At 37.5% G+C, this 18121-nt stretch overlaps 1 protein-coding gene across 7 annotated transcripts in view; it reads right to left on the bottom strand.

The window, feature by feature from the left end:
• KLHL13 (kelch like family member 13) overlaps window positions 1-18121 on the bottom strand; it is a 189197-nt gene that overhangs the window by 114396 nt on the left and 56680 nt on the right. For 2 of the 7 annotated variants that reach the window (XM_008272916.5, XM_070067101.2), the window contains exon 2: window positions 779-852. The exons of the other annotated variants lie outside the window; for them this stretch is intronic. In XM_008272916.5, the coding sequence (XP_008271138.1) occupies window positions 779-828 (50 nt within the window). In that variant the 5' untranslated portion in view covers window positions 829-852. The remainder of the gene's footprint in view (window positions 1-778; window positions 853-18121) is intronic. 7 annotated transcript variants of the gene reach the window in all.

Here is an 18121-nt window from a genome sequence, read left to right as displayed (position 1 = left end):
TTTGGTGAAGTATTAGGTCTTTTTAGTGTAATGCAAATTTAAAGTAAGTTATCTCAAAAACTAAAAAGAAAAAAAAAGAAAGGTAGAAGGAAGGAGGGTGGGAGAGAGGAGGGGAGTATCATTATGTTCTCAGAATTCTATCTACAAATCATATTGAATCTGTTAAAAATTAATTAAAATTAAAATAAAAAGGAAAAAAGGAAATATTCCCAAGAGCACGCAGCCAGATGCCTCGGAGTCAGAATATGCACAACTCTACCTTGCTATTCCAAATGCTTCAACCAAAGTGTACAATCAGGCTATTAGGTGTAAGAGATACTCTTTTATGTCTGCAAAAAACTGCTGTGTTTCTTTAAAGCACGGATTTAAAAATCCCAAACTGCCCAAGGTGGTTCAAAATGCCTCGGGGTAACTCCCTCAAGAGGTTTCAACAGGATTTTAAGTAACAGAAACATGGACGCAATCCTTGAATTCTCAAGCTATGGAAACCGGTATTTATTCACAGATATGTTTTTAATACTAGAGAAATCTCCATTGACTATATTCCAAGTGTTCAATTTATATCAATTGTGTTTTCTAATTATATTCTCTCTTTTTTCATTAGCTCAGGATAGACTAACATCCTCTTTGTTCCATTTGTTTGTCACTCACATAGAAAATATTTCTTATGTGATACCAGGTATTCAACAAATATCTGCCAAGTACCTGTAGGTTAGGTATATAAATAGGAAGTGAGACATGTTAGATAACTTAAAGTAAGTTGTTTCTATGAATATACCGGTTACGGAGCATTGCAGCAACCAATTCCCCTCTATGCAGATGATCCATCACCTCTAAAAGTTGGATAATGACCTGTTCAGGAGGAAAAGAAGTCAATATTTACTATGAAAATCGATACTAAATACCCTACATTTATATTCTTATACATTTCATGACTAGCTGGAAGGCAAAATATATGTCCTGTATCTAATAGTGTTCAAACTACATCTTAAGAAATTGAACTCTTTTTTTAAAAAAAGTGAAATAGTCAAAATATATACAAAATTTCAACAGTGAATAGTATTGACTAATAGTAAGTAGTATTGACTAAATTTCATATGGCTTCATTAACTAACAATTATCAATGGAAAATCAACCAAATATATAGAAAGTTAGATTCAACTGAGAATCAGAAGACCTGAGGAGTCTATATGACATTGGGCTAGACAAGAAAAATCAGAAGTGATTAGAAAATGCATGCCCTGTAGCTACAGAGACAGTGGTAATTCCCATGTCACTAGGGGGACTGTGGGCCTCAGAAGCCAGTAGGTATGGCTCGCAACCTGAGAAGTGGTTGTACAAAGTACAGACTAGGAAGACATAATATTTTCAAATCTTAAAGACATAAAGTAGGGGAAAGGAATATTATTTTCTTGACCTTGCATGAAATTTTGATGGTTTCTGTTTTTATGAGAAAATAGCAAGAGAATTTGGGTAAATTGCACTATATGTAATATATTTTTGCTTGTATAATGTATTTTCATATTGGACAGGTAATGTATAGTCTATTCATTTAAAATATACTGGGGAGAAAATGTGTATTTTATTTAAATGTTTATTGCTAATAAAAATCAATATGGTATATAATACATGAACAAAAAGCAATCATGTTTGGGGATGGCACTGTGGCTCAACAGGTTAAGCCACCACTTACAGTATCGGCATCCCATATCATGAGCACTGGTACAAGTCCTGGATGCTCCACTTCTGATCCAGTTACTTGCTAATGAGCCTGTAAGTGGCCCAAGTGCTTGTGCCAGCCACATGGGAGAACCAGATGCAGTTCCAGGCTCTTGACTTTGGCCTAACCCTGGCCATTGCAGCATTTGGGGAGTGAACCAGGGATGGAAAGTTTCTGTCTCTGTCTCTCTGTCTTTCAAATATGTAAATAAATAAATCTTTTAAAATGTATGCTATAAAGCTATGTCAAGACCTAAAATAATAAAGTAAAATGGAGGAGAGGTTATCCATTGTCCACAGACAATTTTCTGTTCCTTAACTTAAGGAAAATCAGTAAAAGAAGAAAAAAATTTCATTTCTTATATTTTATAACACTAAAGCTGAATAATATATAATTTGTTTATTTGGAGAATATTTTTGTCCTTATAAACCTGTTATTAGAAGTAAAGAAACTGTAAAGCATCTCAAAATCAATTGTTGGATTAACTTTTTCATAAATCATTTTAATGTTCAAAGAATATTGAGATGTTGAAAATGTTAGCTTTGTTTATGCTTCACAACCTTGGGGGAGATGTTGCAAAAGAAATAACAACTGCATTTGGATTACTACTAGGAATCTAGTAACATGAAACTAAATAAGTCAAGCCTTGTTTCACTGTATCTGTCATGGACCTTAGGGGTCTAGACCTCTAAACTAGCTATGCAAACCTTCTCTTAATCCTGCTATTGTTTTCATGTAGCCCTCAACGTGGCAGTGTTGGGTGGCATGGGTACCATCCTTATGAATGATACTATTATCTCACGAGTGCGTTACTTGTAAGGGATGAGTTTAGCCCCCTATAGGTTGCTCTCATTCTCTCACTCTCTCTCTCCTTCCTCTCCATGCCTGCTTCCTTTTCCCCTTCACCTTCTGCTGCTGCAAACAGTCCTTTGCCAGATGCTGGGGCCTTGATGTTAGACTTTTGAGTCAACAGAATTTGAAAAAAAAAATTATTTTCATTGTAAATTACCCAGTATCAAGTATATCTGCTACAGCATCACAAACCAATTGATACAGTACTCTCGCTGTGCTGAGATCTCTGACTCTGGGATAATATAACTCAGATTCTCCAGATAATAAACCCTCTAATAAACCCTCTGGTCGCCTGAAAACCAAGGAGTGGGCAACTAGACATGGGACTCCAGTCATTTATTATAAAGACCTTCAATGAATAAACTATGTTTTCATGATAAATTCTTGCCATCAGCACAACAGGTACCACAGAATCTTGAGAAAGCAGAAGTTCTGTGGAAATAATTAGTTACTCTCATGAGTTCAGCAGGAGATATGGAAGTTCTAACTTCCTTTGCTCTAAGTTCAAAATTAGTTTCAACCTTACAACTGCCAGTACTTCCACTTTGATCTCTTTGTGTTACTGAATCATTCCATTCCCTCACTCTTGTTTTAATCAGGGTTGGAAAGGAGAGGACATAAATGCATGTAATCGAATTTATATGGGATCTAACGAAAACCAGTCACAGAATTAAATATATGGATACGTTTATATTATATAAACTTAATGCTGCAATGTACATATTAAAGTTATGTCATGTGAGTATATTTATATATTAAGTATACATATAGATAGATAAAATATATAGTAACCCTGGTTGAAACATGGTAGTGGATTTGAAATAGACAGATTAGAAACCACTTCTGTTGTCAAAGCATGAGAGATAAAGAGCCCTGTCAAGGATTACAGAGATACCCAGAGACAAGTGGGATTTATTGACTGAAATATCACTGACAGATATTAAAAGCATAAGGAGAAATCAAAGATAAATTCATAAAAGACTATTTAGTCAATGAGGTGATATCAAGTGAGACAGAATTTAAATAAAGGTTTCACCTCACCCCAGTTAGAATGGCTATCATTCAAAAATCAAAAAACAATAAATGCTGTGGGAAAAAATGTACCGTAATCCACTGCTGGTGGGAATGTAAACTAGTACAACCATTATACGAGACAGTTTGGAGATTCCTCAGAAAGCTGAAAATAGATCTACCATATGATCCAGCCATTCCACTCCTGGGAATCTACTCAAATGAAATGAATCCAGTATATGAAAGAGTGATCTGTACCCCCATGTTTCTTGAAGCTCAATTCACAATAGCTAAGATATGGAATCAATCCAGATGTCCATTGATTGATGACAGGATAAAGAAAAGGTGGTATAAATACATTATGAAATACTACTCAGCCATACAAAGAATAAAATCCTGTGTTTTTACAACAAAAATGGATGCAACAGGAAACCATTGTGCTTAATGAAATAAGCCACTATCTAAAAGATAAATATCATATATTTTCTCTAATATGCGGCAGTTAATATACAATACAAAAAATTTACAGGAATGAAATGGTATTTTAGGATATGATTGTCATTTTTCGCCCCTGTTTACACTCTTGTGGAACTGCAGTCTTCCTACTTTTTACTTGTTGAATATTATTGTTAGTGGTGAATTAAGCCTGTGATGATTAAAATTATGTCTTTGTAAAAACTGATGAAGAGAAAAGAGGGAGGGAGGGGGCTTGGCGGTGAGCAGGGGAATGAAGGAAATGGGGATGTCTTTTTGGAACTGTGCCTATGGAATGCATGAAAACCATTTTCTTTATATTAATTTAAATTTTTAATTTTTTTAAAGATTTATTTTATTTATTTGAAAGATAGAGTTAAAGAGAGAGGTAGAGACAGAGAGAGAGGTCTTCCATCCACTGGTTCACTCCTCAGATGCCTGCAATGGCCAGAGCTGCACCAGGAGCCAGGAGCTTCTTCTGGGTCTCCCATGTGGGTACAGGGGCCCAAGGACTTGGGCTATCTTCCACTGCTTTCCCAGGCCATGGCAGAGAGCTGGATTGGAAGAGGAGCAGCCGGGACTAGAACCTGCGCCCATAGGGGATGCCAGCGCTTCAGGCCAGAGCTTTAACCCACTGTGCCACAGCGCTGGCCCCTTAATTTAAAATTAAAAAAATAAATAACTCAAAAATAAACCATAGTTTTATGTGAACATATGTATAAACCACAGGACACATCATACAGTGATAAAAACATACTAACTGTTGTAACAGATGCACATAACTATGAATATACTAAAATTATGAAATTATCCATTGTAAATTCATGAATTTGATGGTAGATGAAAAATATCAATACAGTTTCCAAAAACTAAAATTAATATAAAAATAAATTCAAAATACCAGTAATTTAAATGAAGACAGTGTAAATATTACTGATTTTTTCTTTTGCCTCAGGCTATAGCGTGGCTCAGCAGGCTACTGAAGCCATCTCATGTATACCCAATGACAGCTTTTTAAATTGATTCCTTTTTAATTGTCAGTGTTCTTTTTAAATACTGGACTTCTGGGACTTTCAGGAATGATCTCAATTCATTCAACATTTTCTCAGAAACATATCTCTTGCAGAGTGGTGGTTACCAGAGGCTAGGAGGACTGCAACAGAAGGGTAAGAAATGGAGAGATATTGGTCAAAGAGTACAAAGTTGCAGGAGGAATAAAATATGAGTTTTAAAAAAGCAAACAACTCTTCATAATATTTCATTAGTAAGTATAATATATAATAGTAAAGTAGTCAATAATAGAATCACAGTATCTACCAACGGTGGCAGAGAGAGTTTTGGTAACAAACCAACAACTCATGACACCTTGGGCTGAAGACTACAGAGAAGACATGCCCAGGTCAGAAGAATTCAGTATGTCATGGCATCAACTGATATAACTCAAATGGAATGGAGGCCGCTGATATGTTAAATGGAGCTTCTAGGAGCAGGCATTTAGCCCTGGCCCAGCCCTGGCCCAGCCCTGGCCATTTGCAGGCATTTAGGGAATGAATCAGCAGATGGGGGCATTCTTGTTCTTTCTATTTCTTTCTCTTTCTCCTTCTAAAATAAATAATTTTAATGGTACTTCTACTGTACTTCATCTTTATTAGGGTTTCCCTGTAAAGTAATGGGCATACAGTTGGTTAAATTCAAATTTCACACAAGCAATGAATAACTTTTAGTATGAAAATGCCCCTAATATTTTATGGAATATCCTTATACTAAAATATTATGTGTTGCTTATCTAAAATTTGAATTTAACTGGGCATCCTGAATTTTTATTCAGGATTTCAAAAATTCAGGATGTCAAAAATTTGTTTTGACAGAACAATTATTTATTGGACACTAAGACAAAATACAAATGGCCAGTGACAATGGTTACAGAGTTGGGAGACTGAACTTTAGCTTCATGCATTCATTTATAAGAGTGAAGGAAGGTCATCTGAAGGAAAGCAAGAATTCATTTCTCTAATAATTTTTAAAGGATTTATTTTAGAATGGGACACCCAGCGAAAGCAGTAGAAGCGACCCAATTCTGTGCGGAAGGTGCAGACCTGCAGCGGGGTACAGCGAGACAATGGAGGACACAGCAACTTGGATCTGGGAAGGGGGTCGCCTGTCCACCCACCCTGGCAAGCCAGCTGAGATCAGACTCCAGGGCCCCCACCGCTGTTGATATAGTGAGAGCTTGGTGAACTGTGTCTTTTTTAATTCAGCAGGATCCGTCAGAACAGCAGGGTGACTGCTCACCCAGAGAGGGGAAGGAAAGGAAAAAAAGGCAGGGCAACTCCCTCTCCCCTCCTCCCTCCAGCAACAGCGACCTGCAGCGAGCAGCGGGAGGGCTGGCACCACTTTTTGGACTGGCCATCCCAGATTGTGTGCACACATCCAAAGATACTTGGGGTCACAATCTTACCAGAGAGAAAAACCCACATACCCCACTGGTATCGAGTCTGGTTGGGAGGACAGGACTCGATCAAGCGGGCTGGAACACATGTGGATAATGGCTCTCAGAGCACCTCAGTCCCCCTGTGGTCAGGAGAGGCTAGTGGGGCAGAGTGGCTCCACGTGCACTCCTTGACCCTGAGAGCACACTCACAAAACACTGTGACTACATCAGAGGAGGCAGGGTGTAACTGGGTTCTGGGCAATCATAGAATGCTGCCATGCACTTTCAGAGCTACTTGATTGCCCAGAACAGCTCATAGCAGAGGGAATATTGCTCACAGGAGGGGCTGGGCATATCACATGTGTGGCTCTTATGGCAGTGTGGATGAGTGCTGAACACACTGGGGACTAACACCTGGGAACTCCTCAGCCTGGAGGAGAAGTAGTTGCACCAATGGAAATGATCAATCCTCTCCATCCAGTTAAGCAGAGGAAAGTTACCATGCCCGACTTCAGTGTTATCCCAGATACTCACCTCATCCTGCAGCTCTAACCAAAACTCCCTGGTCACACCCACCACACACCTCCTGTTATTCACTGAAAGAATAGACATTCCACTAAGTCACAGAGTCATAGTTCAAAGATAAAAAGCCATCAGAGGAAACGAAAAACATTTTACAAATGCCTAAAAATAAATGCAAAAATTCAAGAAACCAGAATAATGAAGAAACTATGACTTCCACAAAGAAGAACAACACAATTCAATCATTTCAATATTAGAATGTGAAGATGAAGAGATTAAGGAAATGTTGGAAATGGAATTCAAAAAAATTAATTATAGGATTACTCACAAGTAATCAGAAGCAAATCCACAAGCTAAAGAAAACCATAAATGATATGAATGAAAATTTTCCCCATTAGGGGCTGGCGCTGTGCTGCAATGGGTTGACACCCTGGCCTGAAGCACTGGAATACCATAGGGGCGCCAGTTCTAGTCCTGACTGCTCCTCTTCTGATCCAGCTCTCTGCTGTGGCCTGGGATACCAGTGGAAGATGGCCCAAGTCCTTGGGCCCCTGCACCTGTGTGGGAGACCCGGAGGAAGCTCCTGGCTCCTGGCTTCGGATTGGCACAGCTCCAGCCGTTGTGGCCTTCTGGGGAGTGAAACAGCAGTTGGAAGAACTTTCTCTCTCTCTCTCTCTCCCTCTCCTCTCTCTGTGTAACTCTGACTTTCGAATAAAAAAAATAAATCTTTAAAAAAAAGAAAAGGGAAACTAACCCACTGTTGGTGGGAATGCAAACTGGTAAAGCCACTATGGAAGTCAGTTTGGAGATTCCTCAGAAATCTGAATATAACCCTACCATTCAACCCAGCCATCCCACTCCTTGGAATTTACCCAAAGGAAATGAAATTGGCAAATAAAAGAGCTGTCTGCACCTTAATGTTTATTGCAGCTCAATTCACAATAGCTAAGACCTGGAACCAACCCAAATGCCCATCAACAGTAGACTGGATAAAGAAATTATGGAACATGTACTCTATAGAATACTATACAGCAGTAAAAACAATGAAACCCGGTCATTTGCAACAAAATGGAGGAATCTGGAAAACATCATGCTGAGTGAATTAAGCCAGCCCAAAGGGACAAATATTATATGTCCTCCCTGATCGGTGACAACTGAGCACCTAAAAGGAAACCTGTTGAAGTGAAATGGACACTATGATAAACAATGACTTGATCGGTCCTTGCCCTGACTATTGAGGAACAACTTAATACTTTATCCCTTTTAGTATTTTTTTTGTTCTACTTAATACTATTGGTTTAACTTTTTAATTAACACACAATTATTCTTAGGTGTTTAAATTTTAACTGAAAAGTGATCCCTGTTAAATATAAGAGTGGGAACAAGAGAGGGAGGAGATGTACAATTTGGGACATGCTCAATCAGACTTGCCCCAAACGGTAGTTAGAAACGTGCCAGGGGATTCCGATTCAATCCCATCAAGGTGGCATGTACCAATGCCATCTCACTAGCCAAAGTGAACATTTTCAGTTCAAAATTGATCACACTGATAGGATTAAGAGTCCAAGGGATCACATAAACAAGACTAGTGTCTGCTAATACTAACTGATAGAATAAAAAAGGGAGAGAACAATCCAACATGCGAAGTGGGATACACAGCAGACTCATAGAATGGCAGATGTCCTAAACAGCACTCTGGCCTCAGAATCAGCCCTTAAGGCATTTGGATCTGGCTGAAGAGCCCATGAGAGTATTTTAGGCATGGAAAGCCAAGACACTCTGGCAAAAAAATAAATAAATAAATAAATAACTGACCTAAATGAAAGATCTCTGTGAGAGAGATCCCACGGGAAAGAATGGGCCATCAAAGAAGGAGGTACCTTTCTCTGAAGGGAGGAGAGAACTTCCACTTTGACTAGGACCTTGTCTAAATAAAATTGGAGTTGGCAAATTCAAAAGGCTTCCATAGCCTTGGAAACTCATGACAAGAGCCTAGGGTGATTACTGACGCCATAAACAAGAGTGTCAATTGTTAAATCAACAATAGGAGTCACTGTGCACTTACTCCTCATGTAGGATCTCTGTCCTAAATGTGCTGTACATTGTGATTTAATGCTATAACTAGTACTGAAACAGTATTTTTCACTTTGTGTTTATGTGTGGGTGCAAACTGTTGAAATCTTTACTTAATATGTACTAAATTGATCTTCTGTATATAATGATAATTGAAAATGCATCTTGATGTGAATGGGATGGGAGAGGGAGAGTGAGATGTGATGGTTGCGGGTGGGAGGGAGGTTACAGGGGGGAAAAGTCACTGTAACCCAAAAGATGTACTTTGGAAATTTATATTTATTAAATAAAAGTTTCAAAAAAGAGGTAAGTTTATAGAAATTAGTGCCTACATCAAGAAATTAGAAAGTCACCAAATAAATGAGCTGTAAATGCATCTCAAGGACCTAGAAAAAAAAACAACAACAAACAAAACCACAAACTAGTAGGAGGAAAGAAATAATTAGAATCAAGGAAAAAATAAAATGGAACAACAAAACAATACAAAAGATTAATATAATGAAGAGTTGTTTTTTGAGAATTTAAATAAAATTGACACAGCATTGGACCAACTAAACAAAAAAAGAGGGAGAAGACCCACATCAACAAAATCAGAGATGAAAAGTGAAACATAACAACACATACCACAGAAATAAAAAGAATCATCAGGAATTACTATGAAGAGCTGTATGCCAACAAATCAGGAAACCTAGAAGAAATGGATAGATTCCTGAATACACACAACCTACCTATACCTAAATTGAGTAATGAAGACAAAGAATACCTAAACAGGCCAATAACTAAGACAGAGATTGAATCAGTAATAAAGATCCTTCCAATAAAGAAAAGCCGAAGTGCCGATGGCTTCACTCTTGAATTCTACCAGACATTTAAAAAGAACTAATTCCAATTCTTTGCAAGCTATTCAAAAACAATTGAAAGGGAGGGAATCATCTCAAATTCCTTCTATGAAGCATGCATCACCTTAATTCCTAAGCCAAAAAAAGGATATGACAGGGAAAGAACTATAGACCAATATACCTGACGAACATAGACACAAAAATCCTCAAAAAAAATGCTTGCCAATCGAACCCAACAAAACATCAAATAGATCATTCACCAGGACCAAGTGGAATTATCCCTGGTATGTAGGGATGGTTCAACATTTGAATATCAATAAATGTGATAAATCACATTAACAAGAAGACCAAAAACCATAGGATTATAGCAATAGATGCATAGAAAGCATTTGACAAAATTCAGCACCCTTTTATGATAAAAACCTTAAGCAAATTGGGTATAGAAGGAATATTTCTCAACAAAATCAAAGCAATTTATAATAAACCCACAGTCAGCATCTAACTAAATGGGTCAAAACTGGAGGCATTCCCATTAAGACCTAGAACCAGACAAGGATGCACCATTCTCACCACTGCCACTGTCATGGAAGTTTTAGCCAGAGCCATTAGGCATGAAAAAGAAATCAAAAGGGTACAAATAGGGAAGGAGGAAGTCAAACTATCCCTATTTGCAGATGACATGATTCCATATAGAGAGAACGCAAAAGACTACAAAAAGAGACTATTGGAACTCATGGAAGAGTTTGGTAAAGTAGCAGGATATAAGATAAACACACAAAAATCAATAGCCTTCATATGTAGAGACAATGTCATAGCTGAAAAAGAACTTGTAAGATCAATCCCATTCATAATAGCTACAAAAAATTTAAATTCCTTGGAATAAATTTAATCAAGGATATCAAAGATCTCTATGATGAAAATTACAAAACATTCAAGAAAGAAATATAAGATATAAAAAATGGAAAAATCTCCCATATTCATATATCGGAAGAATCAATATCATCAAAATGTCCATACTACCAAAAGAAATCTACAGATTCAATGCTTTACCAATCAAAATACCAAGGTCATTCTTCTAAGATATAGAAAAAAATTATGCTAAAATTTATTTGGAAATACAAAAGACCTGAATAGCTAAACCAATTTTAAACAACAAAAACAAAGCTGGAGGCATCACAATACCAGACCTCAAAGCATACTACAGGGCAGTTATAATCAAAACACCCTGGTTATGGCACAAAAACAGATGTGTAGACCAATGGAGCAGAATAGAAACCCCAGAAATAAATCCACATGTCTACAACCAACTTACCTTTTATAAAAGAGCAAATATCAATTCCTGGAGCCAAGAAAGTTTCTTCAACAAATGGTACTGGGAAAATCAGATCTCCACATGCAAAAGTAGAAAACAAGACCCCTACCTCACATGGTACACAAAAATCCCCTCAAAATGGATCAGATCCCTAAATCTACAATGTGATACAATCAAATTACTAGAGAACACTGGGGAAATCCTACAAGACACTGGCATAGGGAAAGACTTCTTGGAAAAGACCCCAGAAGCACAGACAACCAAAGCCAAAATTAACAAGTGGGATTACATCAAACTGAAAAGCTTCTGCATGGCAAAAGAAGCACTCAACAAAGTGAAGAGGCAACCAACAGAATCAGAGAAAATATTTGCAAACTATGCAACTGACAAAGGATTAATTTCCAAAGTCTATAAAGGGCGCAAGAACCTCAACAACAACAAAACAGACAATCTAGTCGAGAAATGGGCAAAGGACCTCTACAGGCATTTTTCAAGAGAGGAGATCCAAATTGGCCTCCAGACACATGAAAAGATGCTCAGACATCGCTAGCCATCAGAGAAATGCAAATCAAAACCACAATGAGGTTTCACCTCACTTCCTTTAGAATGGCTCACATACAGAATTCAACAAACAATAAATACTAGCGAGGATGCCAGGAGAAGGCTACCTTAATCCACTGTTGGCGGGAATGTAAACTGATACAACCACTATGGAACACAGTATGCAGATACCTCAGAAAGCTGAATATAGACCTACCATATGACCCAGTCATCCCACTCCTGGGAATTTTCCCAAAGGAAATTAAATCAGCATATGAAAGTGTTATCTGTACCCCCATATTCATCTCAGCTCAATTTATAATAGCTAAGATATGGAATCAACCCAGATGTACATCAACTGAACACTGGTTAATGAAATTATACACTGTGTAATACTACACAATAGTAAAAAAATGAAATCTTGTTATTTGCAACAAAATGGATGTTACTAGAAACCATTATACTTAGACAAATAAGCCAGTCACAAAAGGACAAATAACATACAGTCTCTATGATCTGTGGTAACTAATAGGGTACTCAAAACGTAATATATAGGAATGAAACTGACACTTTGAGATGTGATTATTTTGAACATCCCTTGCCTTGACTGTTAGGGAACATTGTTCTTGTTTGTTTATCATTGTTCTTCTTTTTCCTTTGTACTAACTTGTGAACTCTACTTGGTGTAGAGTTAATCTTATGAGTAAGAAATTTAACTGAAAATTGATCTCTGTAAAAAGTAGCAATGGGAAAGGAAGAGGGAGGAGGAAGAAACGTGGGAATATGGGAAGAGGGTGAAGAAGTATCATGTCCCCAAATCTGTATATATTAGGTGCATGGACTTGTATTCCTTAAACAAAATAAATTTTAAAAATACTTACTTTATTTATTTGAAAGGCAGAATTACAGAGGGATAGACATAGAGAGAAAGAGATCTTGCATCAAGTGGTTCACTCCCTAAATGGCCACAACAGCCAGGCCTGGGTCAGGTTGAAGCCAGAAACCAGGAACTCCATTTGTGTCTCCCACATGGATTCCAGGGACCCAAGCACTTGGATCACTTTCCACTGCCTTCCCAGGCACATTAGCACAGAGCTGGATCAGAAGCAGAGTAGCAGAACTCAAACTAGTGCTTCAATTTGGGATGCTAGTGTTGCAGGTGGCAGCTCAACCCCCTGCAGCACAATATCAGCCCTACTGCTAATGATTTTTATTACACATTCCCAGCCACTACTCACCTACCATCAAAGGTCATTTACTGTTTTATATATTATATATATTATATATATACAGACATATACATATACATATATATACATATATACACACACACATATATATACACACACACTATATAAAGGCTTTATATCATTGTCAATTAAATATTTCTCTATTCCCTCCTTAATTTCATATTGCTAATTATAAAAGGTGGAATTAAAACCTTTGCTTTAAGTTTGCATTTGCAGGAGAAAGAAAGAGTTCAATTGCAAGTGTATAAAACCCCAAGGCATACATTTAGAATTTCCTTTTCTTTTCAAAGTTCAAGACTGGCACTTGAAAAGTCACTGTTCTCCAGACTACAGAAAGAAGGCTGGCAAACCAGCAGAGAACTTCACAGCCCCTGCAGAGATATGGGACCTACCTACCATTGCTACCAGGGCCATTTGCACTTAATTCTCTAGTTACTATATGAAGGACAAAGAATACTTTATATAAGAAGCTTTTGGAGCTGGTATTGTGGCATAGCCAGTAAAGCCACTGCCTGTGACCCTGTGACACCAGCATCCCTATGGGCACCAGTTCAAGGTCTGGCTGCTCTACTTCTGATCCAGCTCCCTGCTAATGGCCTGGGGAAAGCAGCAGAAGATGGCCCAGGTACTTGGGGCCCTGTACACATGTGGAAGACCCAGAAGAAATTTGTGGCTCCTGGCTTTGGCCTTGCTCCATCCTGTCCACTGTGGCCACTTAGGGAGTGAACTGGCAGAGAGAATATCTCTCCCTCTCTCTTTCTTTAACTTTGATTTTCAAATAAATAAATATTTTAAAAGAAGTTTTTATGAAAGTGGGTAAATATTAGAAGAAAAAGGGTAGGGAGAAATAAAAGAAAAAGTATTTTAAAAATTTTTCTTCTTGGCCAGCACCACAGCTCAATAGGCTAATCCTCCACCTGCGGCGCCGGCACCCCGGGTTCTAGTCCCGGTCAGAGAGCTGGATTCTCTCCCGGTTGCTCCTCTTCCAGTCCAGCTCTCTGCTGTGGCCCGGGAAGGCAGTAGAGGATGGCCCAAGTGCTTGGGCCCTGCACCTGCATGGGAGACCAGGAGAGGCACCTAGCTCCTGGCTTCAGATCAGCCCAATGCACCAGCTGCAGAGGCCATTGTGGGGTGAACCAATGGAAAAAGGAAGACCTTTCTCTCTGTCTGTCTCTCTCACTGTCCACTCTGCCTGTCAAAAAATATTTTTCTTCTTAAAATGTTTGAAAGAAGAGAGAACTATAACAAGGGATCATGAAAATACGTTATCTTTGATAAGCTCCTGAAAGTCATAGATTTCTGCTGTGTCAAGCTTGTGCAATCAACATGGTATCACATTAAAGAAGAGAGGTGTAAGGTACTTCTAACAAGAAATGAGAGATATGAAGAAAAACCTTTAGCAAATCACCTAAGAGACAGAGGCAAAGGCTGCTTCCTCTACTATCACAATTTACAAAACCTATCACAGAGAGGCCTTTGTATATGGTGTGAAGGAAGGGTCCAACTTCATTAGGCCAATCAATTGTTTTAACATAAAAATGAAAATGTACAACATTTTATAAAACAGTGTGTAAAAGGAACCAATTTTGCAGTGACTTCATCTATTCAAATTGCAGTAAACAAAAAAGTAAAAAAAAAAAAGGAGCTCATGTCACAAAATTCAAAAACAAATGTATGTTAGTCATTGACAACCCAAGTCCTTCATGTACAATGCTAAACAAGCATGACAAAGTGGTTTTGAGCATGCAATCAGAAGGGGACAGGGAGAGAGCCACGGTAAGGCAGACTGATACTGCGAAGACTTATCACAGCTGACACCAATAGAAAGAAGTAAATCAGAATAGGCAGTTAGATGAATATAAGAAGAGTCCAAAATCTGAGCTCATATATTACAGATGTGAACAGTTCTACAAGTCTCCACTGATCCCACTGCATCTAAAACACTCTGCAATAACATTTGTAAAGATGGTTGTGAGAAAGCACAGAAAGGCATTCAACTGCAATACTGAAACTGAAAAATACATTGAGGTCGAGTGGATAAATTCCACTATTTATGCAAACAGTAATCTAGGATGGCTTATCAAGGATTCAAAAAACTTGAGGGTTTACCTGTTAAAATGACGTGTTAAAATGACCTGTTAAAATCTTCACTGTTTTTCACACATCATTTTCACTTAAAAAGCAAATTCCTTAAAACCATATCAATTCTGCTATTAAAGTCAATGGTTACCATGAATATTAGGAAATTTGGCAACTTAAAATAATAAAAAAATCCTTCCACATTATTGTAGAAACACATTTTAATGAATAAAGTACATTTCAAAGCTTGTTGTCTAAATATTCAGCACTAGTAGAAATAATATAGCAAAGAGTATGAATATTATGATATAATATCTTTTCATCTCATTTCTCTCTCTCTCTCTCTCTCTCTCTCTCTCTCTCTCACACACACACACACACACACACACACACCAACTTGTCTCCAAGTAAGCTTGCTTCAGCCTCTCAATCCTATCAATGAAATACTCTAAACTCTCCCTCTGGACACTATTAATCTATAACACCCTGAGTTCTCAAGTAGTATAATGGAATAGAATAGTACAAAGAGCACAGGTTCAAATTCTAACTCGAGCATTGAACTGTGTGGCCCTGAGCACTTAATTTTCATCTATAAAATGGAAACAGAAAAGCATCTACACTTAACATCAATTATAAAATGCTAGCAATACATATGTTACAGCATATTTGCAAAGAACAATGCATTGCATAGAACGTTAGGTACACAAAGTACAGTCAACAGTCACTACCTTCAAAGAACTCAATCTTAAAGTAGTAGACAATAATTAAAATAAAGCATATAAACGCTATGAATAAAGGTATGCATGCCATGAAACACAGAGGATCAACATATTTATCCCCAACAGGTTCATAGAGGACAATTCTCCAGTGTCTTAAAAGAAGTTAGACAAACAAAACAAAGGCTATAATAATATCCTTTGAGGGACAATTAGGGTTAATCCTTGTGGCATGGCATAGTTCTGAATTGGAGGTACCATAATTTGTAAATTCTAAAACACTATATGCATACTATGGAGTGCAAAATCATTGTGAAAGCTCAAATGCCCCTAAATCTCTCCCCCATCCATCAATAAGGCAGCCTAAGACTCCCACAATAAAGATCCATCTCCCAATCATGCCATCATATCCAATTTGAAAATGCAGATCATATCCAAAAATGGAAGCAGATGAAGAGGGAACTAATAGCTACATAATTGTTCAATTAGGATTTCACCTAATCCTTATAACAACTCAACAAGGAAGGTATTACTACCTTCATTTTACAGAAAAAGCAGCAAGGAATTCTCAGGGTTATTCAGTGTACCCAAGGTCATAAATCTTAAGGGGATGATCAGGATTCTATTCTTGAAAACCAGAAGTACAACCAGTAAATTACACTGCTGTCCTACACCAACATGGAAGAAATAGATATTAAGCAGATCAGTCAATCTCTGTATTAGTTTGCTGGTGCTTCCACAACAAAGTATCACAGACTGAGTGCCTCAAAGAACAGAATCAAGGTGTTAACAGGGTTGGTGGAAACCAACCAAAGGCCACTCTCCTTTGCTTGTAGATGACTGCTTTCTCCCAGTATCTTCACATCACCTTCCTTCTGTACCGGATACCTTATTTCTTCTTAGAGGACAGCAGTCACATTGAATTAAAAACCACCCTAAAATACTCTGTTCTCCAAATACAGCCACACTTAGGATACAGGGGACGGATTTCAACACATGGATTTTGCAAGGCAGCCCACAACACTCACACTGCAGAAGAGAGACTTCTTGCAAGAGAAGATGGGGATGGATATTAAATGTTTCTAAGTCATATATGAAATCTGCAGAGGTTGTCTTAAGAAATGTAGTCATATACTTACTTGAAGGTACAACCAGTGAGTCAGTAAGCACTACCTCTGAAAATGTGTTTTTTTTCTTTTTAAAAATGTTTTTATTTATATAAAGGGAATAAATTTCTGCATTTCATATATACAGCTTTAAGAGCAGAATGATGCTTCCTACCCTACCCTCCCTCACTCCCACCCTCCTTCCCCCTTCCTTTCTTATTTTTCTTTTAATTTTTACAAGGACATACTTCCAATTCACTTTATAATCAGAAGCTTAACCGTGCACTAAATAAAGAATTCATCAGATAGTAGGTAGAAAGATCACTGATCCTCAAGAGTATAGACAAGGGTTATAAACAATCATCAAATCTCAAACTGTCAATTTTGCTCATATATATTACATTTTTGGGGGACAAACCACTACCACTGGGTGGGTAGAAACCAGAGTCACAAAGTACATGGATCAGTCCCATAAAACAAACAATGGCCTCATCCCAGAACAAAGGTACATCCTGAGAGTAACTGCAGCACAGACATCAAGAACACTACTGTGAATACGAATACAAGTGGCTTTTATGAGAGAAAAGCCTAGTAACTTAAGGCAAAGTCTCTATGGAGATAGAAGCTTGAATCAAACAGACATTGTCTCAAGATTAAAGGATGAATCCACTCTATTCTGTATATAGTACAATTTAACCTCACTAAAAAGGATTTTAGTGTACAATAATGCAGTTACTGCAAAAGCAATGAAATCTCTGAGAAAAAGTCATAGAGGCTATTACCTTTAATTGACTGCAAATAAAATATTATTAAATTAACAGAAACACACAAACCATATGAATCTCAATAGAATTTTCTTTATTTCTGATTATGGCAATTTGACGTTTTTAAAATAATTTTTAACACTAAGGAACATAATGTGAAGGACCATATTGTAAGTATTTTGTGGTTGCCTGCTATTTTTCAATCATCTGTGAATAGAGACATCTATTGTCTAGCTAGTTTTATTGTTTTTCTTTTTAATTCATAATCAATTTCTCATCATGCAGAGATGAGCATGGTCTTAAAGGTTTTTTGAAGTATAAGGAACATAAAACACACCTCTAGGTGGTGGTATTTCAAAATATAAAATATACTTTCTGTGATACCTCACCAGTAGTGTGTCCCATATCACAACATGGCCCAGAGTCATTTGT

The sequence above is a fragment of the Oryctolagus cuniculus genome, chromosome X (genome assembly GCF_051225735.1).
Source record: "Oryctolagus cuniculus isolate XC-2025 breed Fujian yellow rabbit chromosome X, ASM5122573v1, whole genome shotgun sequence".
Taxonomy (NCBI): domain Eukaryota; kingdom Metazoa; phylum Chordata; class Mammalia; order Lagomorpha; family Leporidae; genus Oryctolagus; species Oryctolagus cuniculus.
The sequence above is the reverse complement of the archived record's forward strand: the minus strand, read 5'-3'. Positions and strand labels throughout refer to the sequence as shown.